This window comes from Trachypithecus francoisi, unplaced genomic scaffold (genome assembly GCF_009764315.1).
Source record: "Trachypithecus francoisi isolate TF-2019V2 unplaced genomic scaffold, Tfra_2.0 Lachesis_group8, whole genome shotgun sequence".
NCBI classification, from domain to species: domain Eukaryota; kingdom Metazoa; phylum Chordata; class Mammalia; order Primates; family Cercopithecidae; genus Trachypithecus; species Trachypithecus francoisi.
Window position 1 is genome coordinate 13185603 of NW_022681473.1, and position 18785 is coordinate 13204387.

Below are 18785 nucleotides of genomic sequence, written 5' to 3' on the forward strand. Positions count from 1 at the left end.
CATGATCATCAGTCTCCAGGGTTGGAAAACGTTTTTTTGTAAAGCGCCAGATAGAAAGTGTTTTTAGGCTTTGTGAGCTGTGTGGTCTCTGTCATGTGATTACACAGTGCAAGAGCATGGAACAGTTTTCTTCTTTTATTTTATTATTATTGTTTTTTGAGACAGGGTCTCACTCTGTTACCGAGTGCAGTGGCATAATCACAGCTTCCCGCAGCCTTGACCTCCCTGGCTCAGGTGATCCTCCCGCCTCAGCCTACCGAGTAGCTAGCACTACACGCACCCATCACCACGCCTGGCTAATTTTCGTATTTTTTGTAGAGACGAGGTTTCACCGTGTTTCCCAGGCTGGTTTTGAACTCCTGGGCTCAAACAATCCACCCTCCTTGGCCTCCCAAAGTGTTAGGATTACAGGCGTGAGCCACCATGCCCGGCCCACGGAATGGTTTTCACTGTACTTCTGGTGTAGCTAGCTAGGCTTTATCCTCCAGACTGCAATTGAAATGCCTTTGTTTAGAGAGGCCTTCCCATCTAAAACTATGTCCCACTTTTCCCCTCCCCAATAACATCTACACAAGCATCCTGTTCATTTCCTTCATCTCACTTTTCTTCACTTAAGTGACAAACATCTTGCCTGTCACACACTGGCATGCAATCTCTAGGAGGGCACTGCATCTGTTTTATTCACTGCTGTATGCCCCACACCAGACACACAGTAGGCACCTCATGTTGCCAAATGACTGAGGGCATGAATATGTAAGGCTTTCTCTTCTGGAAGTAAGAGACTACTTTTTATTCTAGCAAATATTCAGTGAGTAGCTGCTATGTGCCATACCTTATCCCGGGCCTGGCAGAGAGCTAGGAGCTGTTGAAGACATCATGTCAGCACCTGGGAAGACTGAAATTACCATCAGCAGTCAGTGCAGCAACATGAATGCTATACACTGTGGCCAGAGAGTCCTGGGAAGGGAAAGTCAGGGTTGTATGGGTCACAGCGTGGTATTGGGACTGGGGGCTCTGGGAATCTTGTGTCTGTCTTTGACATGACATACCCATGACGTTGAAATGCACCTTTCCAAGACTAAACATACCTTCTCAATGTGATGTGCCAATGTTCTTAGGGGGGTTGGAAAGAGCTATAAATGCTGCAAGTGTGAATTAGCTACTGTGAAACATAAAGGCACAGTTCTATTTTTTTTTTTAGCCATAATACAAAAACCAGAATTTTTTTCGGTCAAGACCAAAAAACAGTCCTCCAGGTTGCACTCGGCATCAACAGTGGTGTATCATATTGTGCCCACAACCTCACTCCACCACAGGTCTGCTTTACCCTGGATGCTTCTGACTATGGGAACCTGTATTACAATAATAGTATATATGTGTTCTCTGCCCCGACTCCTGGCACAGAGCTCTTAAAACTCTTGCAATTTCCTGAGCAATAGGGGTGCTAGGACAATCTTTTGTTCTAATATTTGCTCTTTGACTCTGGTTCCTGACACAGAGCTCCTAATCCCTAGGAATTTCCTGGGTGATAGGAGCACCTTTGTTCTTATGGGGTGACTCTTGTTGTGCTCCTGGATGCGAGTTGGTCACTAGAAGAACCAAGCCATGGATAGAAGCTTGGAACATTCAGCCCTACTCCCATTCTCTGGGAAGGGAAGAGGGGTTGGAAATTGAGTTAATAATCCAACATGTCTATGTGATAAAGCATCCATTAAAAACTCTGAACTACAGAGTTTGGAGAACTCCTGGGTTGTTGAACACATGGAGATGGTATGCCTGGAGAGATCATGGAAGCTCCACGTCGCTTCCCATATGCCTTGTCCCAGGTATGTTTCCATCTGGCTGTTTACCTGTATCCTTTATAATATCCTTTATAATGAATAAGTGAACATTAGTAAAGGCTTTCCTGAGTTCTGTGAGCTGCTGTGGCACAGTCAAACCCAGGAGGGAGTGGGTTTTTGTTTTTTTTTAAAATAATTTATAGCCAGTTGGTCAGAAGTTCCAGTGATCCAGACTCATGATTGGCATTTGAAGTAGGGGCAGTTTTGTGGGACTGAGCCCTTGAGCTGTGAGATCTGATGCTAACTCTGGGTAGATAATGTCAGAAGAGAATTGAATTATAGGACAGCCAGTTGATGTCCACCAGAGAAATGGTCAGCGTGGGAAAAATCCCCACACATTTAGTTGAGTGTGAGACATGCTGAATGTGAGATTAGGAAAAACACACATTGAAACTTGCACATGTTGAGTTTAAGATAGGACCATCAACTTTTTTTTTTTTTTCCTATCTTATACAGACTCTTAGCTTCCCTGTGGAAGTGGCACTTGAACTTGCACAAAGAAATAGCATGACTTCCTTCATAAATAATCCAAAATTGGAGGATAGTGAGGCTTAGGTTTGATTGATATAATCACTTTGCAGCATTTCCATGCTAGCATATTTGACCCTCACAAGAGCTCCGAGAGATAGGGTTGAGTACATTGACTGAGAAGCAGGTCAAGGGCAGTGCCATATTGGAGGCACAAAAGGAAAAATAGTTGTTCATGCAGGAGAATGAAGAGGACACCTGGAGAAGCCAGAGCAGAACCAGGAGACAGTGTTCTAAGAAGTGGTTTGCTGGGTCAAATGCTGCAGATGTCAGTAAGGTAGGAAACAGAATTACTGGGCTTGGGAACATGAAGGGCATTGATGACTTTCGTGAGAATGGTATCTTCAGTGAATGGGAAATTGGGGGAGAAAGCCAGTTGAGAGTGGTGTTGATAGCCACAGGAGGTAGACAAATTCCAAGGCAGAGAGGGGTGGGTCCTCAGTGAAACCCGACCCTCAAGCCAAAGAGCCTGAAGCCTGAAAACTGGTCTGCCAGTTCCAGGTAAAGTCCATGACCTGGAGTGAGAACTTCCTTGATATCTTTTAGCCAATTAAGTGGTGCTTTTTCCAGGCCTGCCCTGGACCAATGAGCATGCACTCACCCATTCTGAGCCCATAAAAACCCTGAACTCAGCCACATGGGACTACCCACCTCTGGGTAGGGGCTACCTGCTTTTGGCCCCTTCTCCACTAAGAGCTGTTTTATTGCTCAATAAAACTCTTCTCTGCCTTGCTCACTCTCTGGTTGTCCATGTAACTTCATTCTTCCTGGACACAGGACAAAAACCCAGGACCCATGGAATGGCGGCTGCAAAAGGAGCTGTAACATTGTAACCCTCCTGCCCTTTACTGGCACTGGGCAGCTGCTCCTCCTGCCCTTTACTGGCACATGGCAGGGCAGGGCAGGGCCGGGCCAGGCCAGCCCAGGAGCTGTGGGCTGGAGCAGGGCAGCAGTATCAAGCTGTAAAATAATCAAGCTGAAACACGTTTCTGGCCAGACTGCCGAGTTTTGGGTGCCGATATGCTCTCATTCGCTGGATTATGAGAGAAGAGCTGTGACCCTTCTGGGAGCCCAGATCTTGGTACTCCCTGAGCCAGAGCTGTGACATGCTGTAACACCCACTTGGGGCTCTGCAGTTGCTGGCATCTCTAAGTGTTCAGGCACCATGCGTTCCCCTCATCCAGATGCCAGTGCTCAAGGTGGAAGCCACTTAAGGCATGCCTGGTCCAGCCATAGCCTTGCACAGAGCTTGTGCCTGTGCTGGCCCCTGGAGCTGCCTGCCCCACCACAGCAGCCAGCACAGGTGGACCATGGCCAGACCCCACTCTCGCTCACTTACTCACACACCCCTTGCTGCTCCATGCCTAACTTGCCCATGGTGGGTGTGAGATCCAGGCTGGTAGCATGAGCTGAGCACAGCCTGCTGGGTCAAGTGGGAGAAGCCAGCCCAGCAGTCAGGAGCAAAACTCTAGCAGAGGTGCTGCTGGCTGTGGAGGTCTCTGGCTGGTGAAGTGGCACCCAGAGGATCCCGTGTCATTTCAAGCTAAGGAAAACAGTGTTTTAATCTTAATCACCTTGATTTTTTTTTTTTTTTTTTTTTTACCACATGCTCCTTCTTCTGCAAGGAGTCCTGAACCAGCCATCTGAAGTTCTGGTTCTGGACCTGGCTATACCTCTAGCTGGGTTGATGACCTTGGGCAAATTTCCATCTCTACCTGTCTTAGTCTGTTTTACATTGCTGTAACAGAATACCAGAGACTGGGTAATTCATAAAGAAAAGAAATTTATTTCTCACAGTTCTGGAGGCTGGGAAGTCCAAGAGCGTGGTGCCAGTATCTGCTGAGGGCCTTGATGCATCATAACATGGGCGAAGGGCAAATGAGCACATGAGGTGGAGAGAGGACGGGGCCAAAATTTATCCTTCTATCAGGAGCCCACAACTGTGATAACTAACCCACTCCCAAAATAATGGCATTACTCCATTCATGAGGGTAGAGGCCTTATGATCTAATCATCTTTTAAAGACTCCACCTTTAAATAGCATTACAATGGCAATTAAATTGCAACATGAGTTTTGGAGGGCAGATTTAAACCACTGCACTACCACAGTGCTATGGTTAAATAGCTGGGTGGGCCACAGATCTCTGAGATCTCTTCTGGGTTTTATGTTCCATTGTTATGGAGTGGATAGGGAGGGTATGGAGCCCTGTGGATGGAGGGCTTGTGGGGTGGTGCAGAGAATGCATAGCATTTTATGCAATGAGCTGTCACCCTAGGTTGGCGATTGGTCCCCCTGGGACAAGGGCCTAGAACACAGGACTAATATAGTAGTCTATATAAGATAGGAAAGAATCTGTTCCAACAAGCCCCATGGTGACTTCCGGAGGGCAGGGTCAGGTGCCCCCATCTGGAGAGGCACCAGATGTGTTAGAAAGTGCTTTCTCTGGGATGACCTACACTGTAGGAAGTGAGCTATGTTAGCAATATCTGAGTTAACTCATAGGTCAGAAATGTCAGGAAGGAGGCTCTGAGAACAGAATGGAGGGTCAGGGTTGAGGGGTAGAGTTCTGTAGTATGAGAAGGAGGTGTGGAGTTAGATGGGGCAGCAAGAGGCAGCAATAAAAAAGGAGGTGGTGGCCGGGTGCGGTGGCTAAAGCCTGTAATCCCAGCACTTTGGGAGGCCGAGACGAGCGGATCATGAGGTCAGGAGATCGAGGCCATCCTGGCTAACACAGTGAAACCCCGTCTCTACTAAAAAATACAAAAAACTAGCCGGGCGAGGTGGTGGGCGCCTGTAGTCCCAGCTACTCGGGAGGCTGAGGCAGGAGAATGGCGTAAACCCGGGAGGCGTAGCTTGCAGTGAGCTGAGATCCGGCCACTGTACCCCAGCCTGGGCGACAGAGTGAGACTCCGTCTCAAAAAAAAAAAAAAAGGAAGGAGGTGGTGAGAGGGGCAGGCTTGCTCTGTTTACCCAGCCTTCAGAGAACGGTGTAAACAGGTGGATCCCTTTTGGGGAGCTCAATGTCCTAATCTCCTGGCTTACAAAACAGATATGTAAAGGACTGATCTAGAACCAGAATATTACATGCCTCATATTCCACTTGAGAAATCAATTTTCCGGGAGGTCTGTAATTCCTAAGGCCCATTTAGTTCTAGTAAATGAAAACCCTCCTGTTCCTGGCTAGCTGATGGGCATCAGAAGGATCCCTGATCAGAGAAGATGAGAAGATGCACGTGTACAGGCGACAGACCTCTAACTGCATGCCATTTAGAAGAAACTTCTTAGATAACCCCAAGAACAAAGTTATTTACAAGAGCAAAATCACATTTTGTATTTAGTAATCAAAACAAACAACAAACAAATTCTTGGACTGCTTCTGTAGCTAAGGAAAGCTTGACAACACCTGGACTTTAGAGATGATTGCCATAACCCCTCAGAATGCAACTTCTTGGATGCCCATCGGTTATCACACATAACAATATTTAAATTTTGCCTGGTTCAGGAAGCAACGTCTAAGTGGGTCATTAAAGGATAGTGAGGGATTTTCAGTGTAATGAGGGACCATGTTGTTTGGGAGACCTTTGGAGAGAGTGAGTCATCTGCTGAAAGGATTAGTCCTTTTAGATGCTGTTACCACTGTAAATGCAGAAGTGGTAACAATAATGACACAGCCATTTCTCTTTGGAATTAGTCCTTTTACGGATAATGATGTACTGGCCTTATGTCTCTGGAAGATTCCTTCTACATTCTTGCACATTTGTGAATTTGGTTGCATCATTGGTAACAGAATCTAAAAGGACGGATCATTCTCTCCAAAGGCCTCCCAAACCATGTGGTCCCTTATTACACTGAAAATCCTCACTGTCCTTTAGTGCCCCATTCAGATGTTGCTCCCCCAACCAGATCTGTCCTCTGCTCTCCTCATTCCTTCCTTTCTGCATCACAGCCAGAATAAATCATACTTCACTCTGTGCTCCTTCTGCCTCTCCCCCATGTTGCCCTTTGTGAGTGAAAATTGCTCCCATGATGTCCTGGTGTCCTCTCTCCTGAGGTCAGAAGTGCCTTGAGGTCCAAGACTGTGTCATGTCAATGTCCAGCCCCCTCCTGCCATGAAGAGAGCCTTGAACACATTGAATGCTCAGTATCTATTTATTAAATGAATGCACAATTGAAAGAGTGAAGATTGAATGTCTAGATATTTGTTCCTCTAACCCGCAAGCTCACATGCAGCAGAGCACACGAATGTGTGTGTGCCAAGGCCCCAGGCTGGATGCCCGCATACGTGCAGGTGCATGCACCCTAGGGAGGCCCTCTTTGTTAACATCCATTTAAACTCTCTGTCTTCTTCTTGATAGAGAAACAGCATGATTTACTAGACTGAATTGAAGAATGAAGGTGAGAGTACAAACAGTGGGAGACACATTTCCTCAGTTGTCGGAACAGGAACGACCTAGGTTATGGAAGCCCAGAAAGGGAGGAGGACTTCTTTTGGTCCCAGTGAAAGATGCTTCCAGAATCTATAGCTTTACTTATTTGCTTGGATCTCACTGGAATAACTTGGTGGTGAGGTCACTGGTTCTGGGATGACCACTGGGTTTGCTGCATAGACGTTTGGATACACGACACTCACCTGGAAAACACAGGCACACAGGGGGCATGCTAAGAAGGACGGGCATGTGCCAAAGGCCTCAGGCACCGAGGAACTACTCCTGCTCCTGAGCAGGCAGTGGAAAGCACAAAGCGCTCCCTTGTCTCCACCTTTTTGGGGGCGTCGTTCCACCCACTGAGGAGCCCTGGGACTCACATTGCTTGATTGACAGCAGACCAACTGGCAGCCAAAGTGGGAAGATGCGCACGCAATGCCAAACTCCAGGAGGCAGAAGACCAGCAGCACGCCGGAAATCGCCAATCCAGGGTTCTGGAGGCAGAGCAGATGGGGAGGACAGGAGCACTGGACTGGGAGTCCGAACTGACCTCCCACTGGGGCCCTGCCATGGACTCTATGGCTTTGCGGAAGTCCCCTATCCTCTCTCAGCCTGGGGGAAAATTTCCCACCGGGTTTTTGTAAGGATCAAGTGTGGTGGTAAAAGAATTGTTATTGCAGCATTTACTTGGTAGTATTCCTCTGAGAAAAGGGATGACCATGTTTAGGGAAGCCCCTTGAGAGGTTGCTTTGGGTATGGAGACCTGAGGGTGTGCTCTGGAGTCAGACAGGGGAGCAGTGACACTGCTCTGGGGAGGCCGTGGATAGGAATTGGAGGGTATGGACAAGCCATGGAGAGAACAGGGAGATGGTTAGAGGGAAAAGGAGCTGAGCACCATAGTGGGAAGGGGGAGGCCACAGGAAAATGAATTTTTCCTGTGAAAAATGAAGACTTCTCAAAGCAAGGATGTCTAATCTTCAGTAATCGGTGGTTTGCTGGACTCTGATGTAAACCTCCACCATCCCTCTGAACCTTTGGGAAAGAGTCAGCCTCTGAAAAGACTTTCTTAACTGTGACAGTGGTGTTTTGTGGAGGGGAGGAATTGGGCCTGTTTCTCTGGCTTGGGAAGAAGAGTCAGTGAAAGGATCCCCAAACTGAAGTAATTTAACCATAGTAGGAGGTAACCAGGAGAAAAAAACCTCACTTGCTGTTACCCAAGAATACCCAGGACAATGGGGCCTTCCAGAGTATCTGGGAGAGAGTTTCAATCTAAAAGGTCCGGGAATGACTCCCATTGCCATTTGGGTTTCAATTATGTGTCATGAGAACATTTCATAGCAAAGGTGGATGGCATGCAGTAGGTACCAAAGAAATGCCTCTCAATTATGATTTTTTAATTTTTTTGAGACAGAGTGTCGCTCTACCACTCAGGTTGGAGAGCAGTGGCATGAGCTCAGCATTGTGAGCTCCGCCTCCTGGGTTCAAGTGATTCTCGTACCTCAGCCTTCCAAGTAGCTGGGATTACAGGCACACGCTACCATGCCTGGCTAATTTTTGTATATTTTGTATGATGGGGTTTCGCTACGTTGCCCAGGCTGGTCTTGAACTCCTGAGCTCAAGTGAGCCACCTGCCTCGGTCTCAAAGATTTAGTTCCCCAAATGCAAAATAGCGAACCAAGTTTTTATACTGATTACATGTTGAAATGACAATATTTTGGATATACAGGGTTAAACAAAACAGATTATTAAAATCAGTTTCACCCATTGCTTTCACTCTCTCTTTCTTTTAAATGTGGCAACTAGAAAATTAAAATAACATATGTGGCTTGCATATTTCTATTGGACAGTGCTAGTGTGTAGTAGAGGTTGGCAAATTATGATCCATGGGTCAAATCCTGCCTGCTGCCTGTTTTGTAAATAAAGTTTTCTCAGGACACAGCCATGTTCATTTGCTTAGTATTTTCTGTGGCTGCTTTAAGGCAGCTATAGCTGCATGACAGAGACTGTAGGCCTGCAGAACCTTAAATGCTTACTATTGGCCCTTTAGAGAATAAGTTTGCTAACCTCTTGCTTATAGTAATGGGCAAGAAGGCAGAGAATGTGAGGAGAGGTGCTGGTTGGTGGGTACATATGCATTCTTTGTAAAATTGCATTTCATTCTCTCAACACTGCCACAAGGTAGGTATTGTTTTACAAAGGCAGAAACCCAAACTGAGAAAGGTCATGTGCTTAAAGCTATGGGTCAAGGACTTTAAACTTTGTTCCTATTCTGAAAGCACCTCCTTTTCCTACCATGTTCAATGAGGAAGCTTGGTTGTCAGGTTCTTTCTGGGAGTTCTCAATGGAGCTAATTCAGAACTTAGAGGATCTTTGGTTGAGAGGGATACTCACCACACCCCAGGCATAAGTATAATAGTTGGTGTAGGCATATGGCTGAGGAATACTTAGATCTGTGATGAAGAGTATGACTCCAACCGCGGAGCAGATTGCACTGACGATGTTCAAGCCCAAACTGCCAGACAGCTGAAGAAGACACAGAGGGTCAGGGTGGGCGAGAAAAACCGTTATAGCTGAGATGAATGGAGACCCAACGAGTGTTTCTCTTTCCCCCCAATTTCTAAAATTGTGCTAAAATATATGCAATGTAAAATTTAACATCCTAATCCTTTTCAAGTGTTACAGTTCAGTAGCATTAAATACATCAGCACTGCTCTGAAACCATTGCCACCATCCATCTCTATAACTCTTTTTTTTTTTTTTTTTTTGAGACGGAGTCTCGCTCTGTCGCCCAGGCTGGAGTGCTGTGGCCGGATCTCGGCTCACTGCAAGCTCCGCCTCCCGGTTCACGCCATTCTCCTGCCTCAGCCTTCCGAGCAGCTGGGACTACAGGCGCCCACCACCTCGCCCGGCTAGTTTTTTGTATTTTTTAGTAGAGACGGGGTTTCACCGTGTTAGCCAGGATGGTCTCGATCTCCTGACCTCGTGATCCACCCGTCTCGGCCTCCCAAAGTGCTGGGATTACAGGCTTGAGCCACCGCGCCCGGCCTCTATAACTCTTTTCATCAAAAAGTGTTTCTTAATGCAAATCCCAGGTACCCTATTTCCACTGCAAGTAAAGAGGTGTTCTGTGCAAGAAAGGTTTTGGGGTAAGTTAGCTTTGAAAATAGTTGGGTTGAGCAAAGGTAAACAGACCATTGTGGCAGGACTTCTCAGAGACTTTAATGAGGACTTTAGATCTTTCAGAGAGGGGACAATACATAGAGATTTTCCCAAGTTCATTTAACTATCTTCATTAAGCATAACATGGGAGAAATGTTCTCAAGAATAATCTTTGGGGCTGGATGCGGTGGCTCACACCTGTAATCCCAGTACTTTGGGAGGCGGAGGCAGGCGGATCACCTGAGGTCAGGAGTTTAAGACCAGCCTGGCCAAAATGGCGAAACTCCATGTCTACCAAAATACCAAAAAATACAATAATTAGCTGGGCATGGTGGTGTGCACCTGTAATCCCAGATACTCAGGAGGCTGAGGCAGGAGAATAGTTTGAACCCAGGAGACGAAGTCTGCAGTGAGTCGAGATTAAACCACTGCACTCCAGCCTGGGGGACAGAGCAAGACTCCGTCTCACAAAAAACAAAAAAAAAAACAAAAAAACAAAAAAAAAAAGAAAAAAAGAAAAGAAAAAAGAAAAAAGAATCGTTTCTGGGAAACACTTGACCTATTTGTCCCATAGGATAAATAGAGTCTCAGCTCGTGTCTCGGGATGTGATAGGCTCAGATGCTCCATGATTCTGGGCCATGTGCAGAAAGATATGCTTCGATATTTTGAGCTTTCTTTTGAAGACTTTGAAATCGATCTCATCTGGTTGTAGGGACCTGGTCACCTTGAGTCCCTTTACCCTTCGTAAAGCACACCCTCACCCTGCTTGTGAGACAAATGAAGGTACTTTCTTGGTCTGTTGCTAGGGGAGCACAAAGCTCTGTCCGTGTTGATTATCGGAGCTCTGTGGGCTGGATTCCTTAGGGAAGCAAGTGACTGAGCCTCCTTCGGATCCCCGAAGCCCTGCTCTGTGTACTGGAGGTACTCTTGGCTCCTTGCTCTGCTAGAGGGCAGCCCTGGGCCCCTGGGAGCTCTGTGCCTCTCCATGGCAGGGTTTCTTAGGAAAGCTGTTCTCTCTCTCTTTCTCCCGCTCTCCATACTCTGATGCCTTAGCTAAGGTGACTGTATTGCCCCTTCTCACTTCTGCATCCTCTTGGGACTTTTCCACATGTGACTCCAGGGCCAGGCTCCTGTGGCCAGTCTGTATGAGCAGGAATGTGTGTGAGCACCCTGTGTCTGGTTATAGTAGGTGCAAGGCTGCCGGAGGAATCGTATGTGACCTTATTTTCCCCCTTGTGACACCATTCTGTAAGTCTCTAGTTGGAAGAGCTGGCCTCAGAGTGTAACTTACCAGGCAGTGAGAATGTGGCTGATTTTCTGCTGTCACAGAGAGGGATCCTGAAATGATAAACTGGTGCAGAACAGAGTGGGTTTAGAAAGAGGTCAGGGGCTAGGGTGGCCTTCCCCAGGCTTCTGTGATTCTGGTCACATACAGTGGGTACCTTTGCTGGAACCATCAGCTCAACATGGGGAATAGAAAAAATGAGCTGTTCTGCACTGCGTGAAAGGGCCCTGGGGTGGGATAAATATATCTTCTAGGACCCAGCAAACCTGGTTTTAAATTCTGGCTAGAAACTCTTGACCTTAGGTAAGTTATTAAGTTCTCTAAATCTTTATTTCCTCATCTGCAAAATGGAAAAATTTCTAGCTCTTCCCAAGAGCCATTGTCATGAGATAACTTATGCCCTATATCTGGCATTTAGCATATCTTTGCACAGAGTAGATGCTCAATAAATGTTGGATTATTTCCCTGTATTTTATTTTCCCACATGTACACCCTATTGTTTTCCAATCTTTATATAAAGATTCAGTTAGGTTTGGGGGCTCTGGAGGGAAGAAGGAAGGGGTTACTAGCGTCTTCTCTGATGCTTTTAGAGAGAAGCCTGAAATCAATCCTTGCCTGTCTGCATATCGGGACAATGACTTTTAGTTACTCAGATAAACGTTGTGTCCCTATGATGCTGAACATCAAATACAGGATGATGATGTCGACTGTGTGCATTTCATCCAACACTGGTATTCTGCAGGCACTGTGGCTGATGGAATTGCCTGCCATCATTGGCCCAATGGGCTAGCAACAGTGGTACGAGAGGGCATGAGCTATGATTTAATAGGAGCTAGCATTTGTGAGACACTATAGAAAATGCTTTTTACAAAAAGGCTTCATTGACATATAATTCATATGTCATATAATTCACCCATTTAAAGTATATGATGCAATTATTTTTAGTGTATTTATAGAGTTGTGCAACCATCACTACAATCTAAGTTAGAACATTTGCATCACTCCCAAAAGAAGCCGTGTACTGACTAGCAACCCATCACTGCCCTCCTCCCAACACACGAAGTGCTTATTTAACCTCGCCTCATTTAACCACATGGTGGCCCATCAAGCACTATTACTCTTGCCATTTTATCAATGAGGAGACTAAGGCTTGGAGATTGTGAACAACTCACACAACATCATCCAGCAGAGTTTTCATTGGAAATAACTGTTTCCACTCTATGGCACATGCATTTGAGAATCAGATCCAGGTAGCTTGATTTCAGACTCCATGTTCCTAACCCTCAACCCACATTCCCTCCCACCCAGGGCAGATGCATGTGCCGTAGAGTGGAAATAGTTATTTACAATGAAAACTTATTTCAGCAGCTTCTGCCTTCCAAGGCCAAGGCCATATTCTCCTATGAGTGGAAAAACAAATCTCAGGTTCACACCCTTCTGTTTGTAGAGACTTGATGGGGAGGAAGGGCTGGACTTTCGATGTCCCTCTCAGTCCTTCTGAGGTGCTAGAGGAGATGGACCTTTGTTTCAGAAGAGGATATTGATCTTTGGGAAATAGAAAGACAGTCCTGGGATCAAGAAAGCAGCAAAGAGCACAACTGCCCTGCAGAGCAAAAGGAGGAAAGTCATGAGGGTTGAAGGCACTCAGCAGCCTGGTGGGAGGGGGCGTGGTCAGTGAGGCATTTGAGATGCCCGGACAACTGCCTGCTGTTCACCGGCACTTGCTGGAATCCAGTGCTCAGTGGTAGGCATTGTGTGCTCAATGGTAGGCCTGGGTGACTGTGATGCTAGACCTCTCCATAGCCCCGCATTCCACGAAGGTCAGAGATACAGGAACAGGTATCTTGTGAGTGGTTGTGGGAGGGAAAAGGGGCTGAGTTCTGAGTTTGGGTGTGTGCAGAGCCTCACTAGAGGAGCCCTGTTCATTTGCAGACCTTATGTGGCTGTGGGGGATGGAGACAGCTCTAGGCTATTTTATTTAACTCTTATGAGGTAGAGTGACTTGGACTGGCACCTAGGTTACTCTGGAGTTGTGCCATTTATGAGGAAAGTTGCATTAGTGTCACAGGTAGGTGTGTGAGTCAGGAGAAAGACTGTAACAGAAGGGAGAGAAAGGAGAAAGGAAGGTGGAGAGGGAAGGAGTGTGTGTGTGTATGTGTGTGTGTGGGCAGGGGGACACGGCAAAGGAACCATAAAGGTAATAAACTGACGTGGAAAGACTGTAGTCCTCAACATTTTATGGAGTCACAGATCACTCTGATAATCTGATGAAAGCTATGGACCCTTCCAGAAAAATAATGCACCTTTAACATATTAGGTATTTTGCCAAAATAGAGCACCCAAAGTCCATCTGCAGATGTAGATTGAGACGCCGCTGCTGAAACGCTCACACCCTTGCTATTCTACAGCTGGGAAGCCACTCTTCACTTTTGCTGAGTGTTTTCCTCCTGGAGCTCAGGCTTGTGGTCCTATGTTCAACAATGTCAGGGGCTATTCCTAGTGTATTCTTTACATGTGGATGTTTTCTTTGTGAATTAAGAAAATACATCCCTTTTGGCCAGGTGCGGTGGCTCACACCTGTAATCCCAGCACTTTGGGAGGCTGAGGCAGGCAGATAACCTGAGGTCAGGAGTTTGAGACCAGCCTGGCTAATGTGAAATCTTGTCTCTACTAAAAATACAAAAATTAGCCAGGCATGGTGGTGCACACCTGTAATCCCAGCTACTAGGGAGGCTGAAGCAGGAGAATTGCTTAACCCAGGAAGGGGAGATTGCAGTGAGCTGAGAATGCACCACTGCACTCCAGCTTGGGCAACAGAATGAGACTCCATCTCAAAAAAAAAAAAAGGAAAAAAAAAAAGAAAAAAGAAAATACATCCCTTTTGAGGGGAAGTCACCTTGTGGGGTTGTAGTTTGATATTATGGGCTGAATTGTGTGCACACCCTCTATCTCCCACCAAATTTCATGGGTTGAAACCCTAATCTGTAGTGCTTCAGAATGTGACTGTGTTTGGAGATAGCGTTGTTAAAACTGTAATTCAGGTTAAATGAGATCATCTGGGGGACCCTAATCCAATATGACTGGTGTCCTTGTAGGAAAAGGAGACTAGGACACAGGCATGGAGGGAAGGCCATGGAAAGGCTCAGGGAGAAAACCATCTGCAAACCAAGGAGAGAGACCTCAGGGGAAACCCCTCTGCTAACATCTCCATCTCAGATTTTCAACTACCAGAACTGTGAGATAACAAATTTCTGTTGTTTAAGCCACCCAACTGGTGGTACTACACTTTGTTGGGGTGGCCCTACCAAACTCATACTGTGGAACAAGGCCAGGGCTGGCTGAATTCCTATCCCCCACATTTGGGTGGCTGGGAACCTTCTGCAGGGCACAGCTGCACAACTTGGCAAGATGGCCTTGAGTGCCTTGGCACCTTCTACGGACTCATCTGCAGGAGGACTTGCGTTACTCACCCACAAGCCTCCCCAGAAGGGAAAGCCTCCGTAGAATGAAATAGACAGGTATTCCCCTACGAGAACTGTCGCCATGATGGAGCCGAGGCCGATGTGAGCCAGGCCGATGATGATCTGGATGGCCTGTCAGGAGAGCCACAAGCTGAAGTCTTGTTTCTGAGGCTGGGTCCTGCCTCCCCTATGAGCCTACTTTTAATTTTAATATATGTTTTATTTTCGTGGTCTAAAAAGTAATATGGGAAATACAAAAATGAAATAAAAACTACGTATAATCTCCCCGCCGCCTGGAGAAAACAACTGTTTACATTTTGGTGTATTCTCCCATTATTCTTTTCAAATATATACCTTGATAGCACAACAATTTTTTTGTTATCACAAACCACGCTGCAATGAATAAGCTCATACATATCACAGTTTTTGTGGATACAGGCATATCTGGAGGATGAAGTTCCAGCAATGGAATTATTGGATATTTTGCAAATTTGACAGTTACAAATTTCCCTCCCTAAGGGTTGTATCAATTTATGTTCCCGTAGTGCGAGGGTCAGAGCTCGGGCAGTCTGCACCCGAATTCATGCTGATCATCATCTGGCTACACAGTGAAATGGGCCTTTCCTTGTCCTGCGCAGGACAGCCTTTCAGGGGTTGCTGTGAGCATTTATGTTGTTGATTGCCTAACCTGCTTTGTTTCCTGTTGGGCAACTATTTGATTCAATCTTACTGGATTCTGACTCCACCTTGTGGTCTGCTTTGGTCTTGCTGGGACCCCTTTCCCTTTCTTCTGGGCTGGGCGTGGATCCTGGCAACAGGATCAACATTCAAGCGCATTGCTTTTTTGTTGCTTTTCTTTCTCTTTTCTAAAATGCCTAAAGCAGAAAATACAAGGCCTGTGCAGAGGCCTCCCCGGTGACGTTGCGCAGCTGAGCTTTCTAAGAGACCTGTGTTTGGCAAGGCGCGATCGGCTCAGCCTCACTTCCGGGATGTAGTGTTTGTGTATTTCCCAGGCCTTTCCTTCCCCTCCGCCTGTCAGTCCAGCTGTGCAGTCCGTGGCCTGCAAAGGGAAATCTCACTTACCCCCAAGGTTTTGCCTTCTTTCAAAGTTTTCTGCACAGGCTGACTATTCACATTTGACACCAAACCAGGTGGGTTCCCAGGAACTAGATGGACTTGTGGCTGGTTGTTTGGATACAGGGGCACCTGAGACATGATTCCTGGGGTCACAGGATAACCATTGTGGGGTGCCACCACCAACACAGAATTGGCCACTGGAACTGCTGAAGTCATCGAATTCATGCTGCCAAAAAATAAATGTGACAGAATTGTCCCTCACATATGAACTTGTACTTACATTTAAAGAGGACTTTTACTTCTTCTAGCTCATTGGAGCATCTTAACCTTCTACAAGTTTATGAATCCCACGTTACAAATAATAGACATCAGTTATAGGGCACTTAAGAGGTGCTTTACAAATACATTTCCTTTCATCCTCTCACCCGCCTGGTTTTACAGATGAGAGAACTAAGACCCAAAGAGGGTAAAGGCTACCGGAGGGCAAGGGGTCCGTCTTTTCCATCTTTGTGTCTCTCGTAGTGTTTATTTTATTTTTTATTTTTTATTTTTTTTGAGACAGAGTCTCGCTCTGTCACCCAGGCTGGAGTGCAGTGGCACGATCTTGGCTCACTGCAACCTCTGCCTCCCAGGTTCAAGCAATTCTCCTGCCTCAGCCTCCTGAGTAGCTGGGATTACAGGTGCCCGCCACCACACCCGGCTAAGTTTTGTATTTTTAGTACAGATGGGGTTTCACCCTGTTGGCTAAGCTGGTCTCGAACTCCTGACCTCAGTTGATCCGCTCACCTTGGCCTCCCAAAGTGTGGGATTACAGACGTGCACCACTGTGCCTGGTCTCTCCTAGTGTTTAGAGTGCTGCTTTGCGTATGTTAGTACTGGCTGAAAGCAAAATTTTGGAACTAGAAAATCTCTTAGACAACATTGAGTTCAATTATCTTATTTTCTGGAAAAGGAAATGGGGTGAGTGGACAAGAATCCTCCGAGGTCCCAGTTATGTCAATATTAGTTAAATGGAGATTATCTTCCTCAAGGGAAGCCCCATTGCCAAGGCAGTGTATGTTCATTGGGTGGCTTCTACTGCTCAATTTTTCTAGGCTACTTAGAAATTCTGATGTGGTTTAAAAAATTATTTTTCTTTTTGTTTCTCCCGTCCCCCTCCATTTCCCGTCTTTGTCTTTCTTTTTCTTGGAGCAGACCCAATAAAGCTAGTACAATACACTCTGCCTATCCTTCATCCACACTGATTTGCCATAAGTCTCATTTGGTAGAAAAACCTTATCACCAATTCCCAGTTACCAACCACTAGATTAAGCAGACTCACCTTGCTCTGCCAGCAGCCACGTATCTCTTGATCCTATTCCCTTTTCTTTGCTGTCGGGACCTTGCTTTTTCCCTGAGAGAACGAATGTACTGGGGCCAGTTGGGTGGTAGGGTTAGAAGGATCCAAAGTCCTCTATTTCCTGGATGCAGGCCAGGTTACGTGCTGCTTAGAGCACGTATGTTTCCTTCATATTTATTTCCTGTTTTGGTTAATGAGCCAGTGAAATATGGTTGGCTGGTTGCTCTGGGAGACACAGAATGAACTGGGCACCCAGGATGCGCTGTATTTAGCTGCAACATGAGATAGGATGACATAACAATTCTCACCCAGTAAAGAGGCCCTCAACCCTATCCCTCCACAGCCTAGTTTTCTCATGCCTGGTTCCTTTTGGCTAATCGGACTCCCTTGGAGTCACAGGCTCCCTTGAAGCCTGGTTCCTTTTCTACAAATCAGGCTCCCTTGAAGCCTCAGGCTCCCTTGAAGCCTGGTATGCAGTTGCCATGGCAGCCTGGATTTCAGGCCCATGAAAGACCTGCTCAGCGGGTAATCTGGTCTCATCCTGGCCTTCAGGTTCTCATTCTTCCTCCATTCAAAATTCCAACCTTTTTTCTGCTCCTGGTCCGGCTGCTACTGCTGTTGCCAACACTAACATTGCCGCTCATAAGCAACAAGTTACATACATTCCTGAAAATGACACTCCGCTTATGAGGGCTATAGCTCAGGCAAGGAAATACGGTGATCCTGAAGCCTGGCAATTTCCTATAATTTTACAACCTTCAGTACCTGCCACCCCAGTGGCACAAAATCACCCACAGTCCGTTGATCCTGCTCAGCAAGCAGCTGACCCTGCAGCTCATCAAGATCAACAGCTTAATAATCAAGCCCCTCAGCCTGACAATCAGGCTGCTCAGGGAAATAATCAGGCTGCTCAGGGAAATAATCAAGCTCCACAACTGCCTGCCGCTGGGGCACAGCCAGTACTGGTATTCCAGCAGTTCAGGCGGTAGTTCAACCTGACCCCATACATTCAGGTCAGGTTCAGCTACTTCCTGCTACTTGGGAAAGTTTTTCGTTTAAATTCCTCAAAGATTTCAAGGAATCAGTAAAACAATATGGCACTAACTCTCCTTTTGTCTGTTCCACATTAAAAGCCCTGGCAGAAGATAAACATTTGGTGCCCTATGACTGGGAAATTTTAGCAAAGTCAATCTTATCTAAATCCCAGTATTTACAACTCAGGACCTGGTGGGGTTGATGCTGTCCAGGAATATATTTGTCTTAATCAGGGCTCCAATCCTTTTGTTAATGTTACAGCTGCCCAGTTACTGGGACTGGGTCAGTGGGCTGCAATTCGAAACCAAACTATACCTAAATGATGAGGTTATTGAACAACTGTGAAAATGTTGCTTAGATGCTTGGGATAAGATTCAAGATGATGGCAAAGTATGCCCACCCTTTATGGCCGTCAGAAAGGGACAACATGAACCCTACCTAGACTTTATTGCCCGTCCCCAAGACACAGCAGAAAAAGCTATCCCTGATAGCCACTGTCAACAACTTGTTGTAGAACTCATGGCTTATGAACAAGCAAATCCAGATTGTCAGGCAACGATTTGCCCCATTAAAGGCAAAATTCCACCGGGGGGTGATATACTCACTTCCTACATGAAAGCCTGTGAAGGGGTGG

At 46.4% G+C, this 18785-nt stretch overlaps 1 protein-coding gene across 2 annotated transcripts; it reads right to left on the reverse strand.

Moving 5' to 3' along the window:
• Window positions 1-6500: 6500 nt before the first annotated feature.
• On the reverse strand, window positions 6501-17304 carry LOC117080834 (membrane-spanning 4-domains subfamily A member 8). 2 transcript variants are annotated; one of them, XM_033206137.1, is made up of 7 exons: window positions 17099-17304; window positions 15784-16003; window positions 14710-14832; window positions 11246-11305; window positions 9186-9317; window positions 7175-7288; window positions 6501-7000 (listed from the first exon to the last, which is right to left on the reverse strand). In XM_033206137.1, the coding sequence occupies exons 2-7, from the start codon at window positions 16000-16002 to the stop codon at window positions 6896-6898; spliced, it is 753 nt and encodes a 250-aa protein (XP_033062028.1). In that variant the 5' UTR covers window position 16003; window positions 17099-17304; the 3' UTR covers window positions 6501-6895. The 2 variants fall into 2 exon arrangements, with proteins under 2 accessions (XP_033062028.1, XP_033062029.1); XM_033206138.1 differs by lacking the exon at window positions 14710-14832 and having other exon boundaries at window positions 17099-17303.
• Window positions 17305-18785: the final 1481 nt, after the last annotated feature.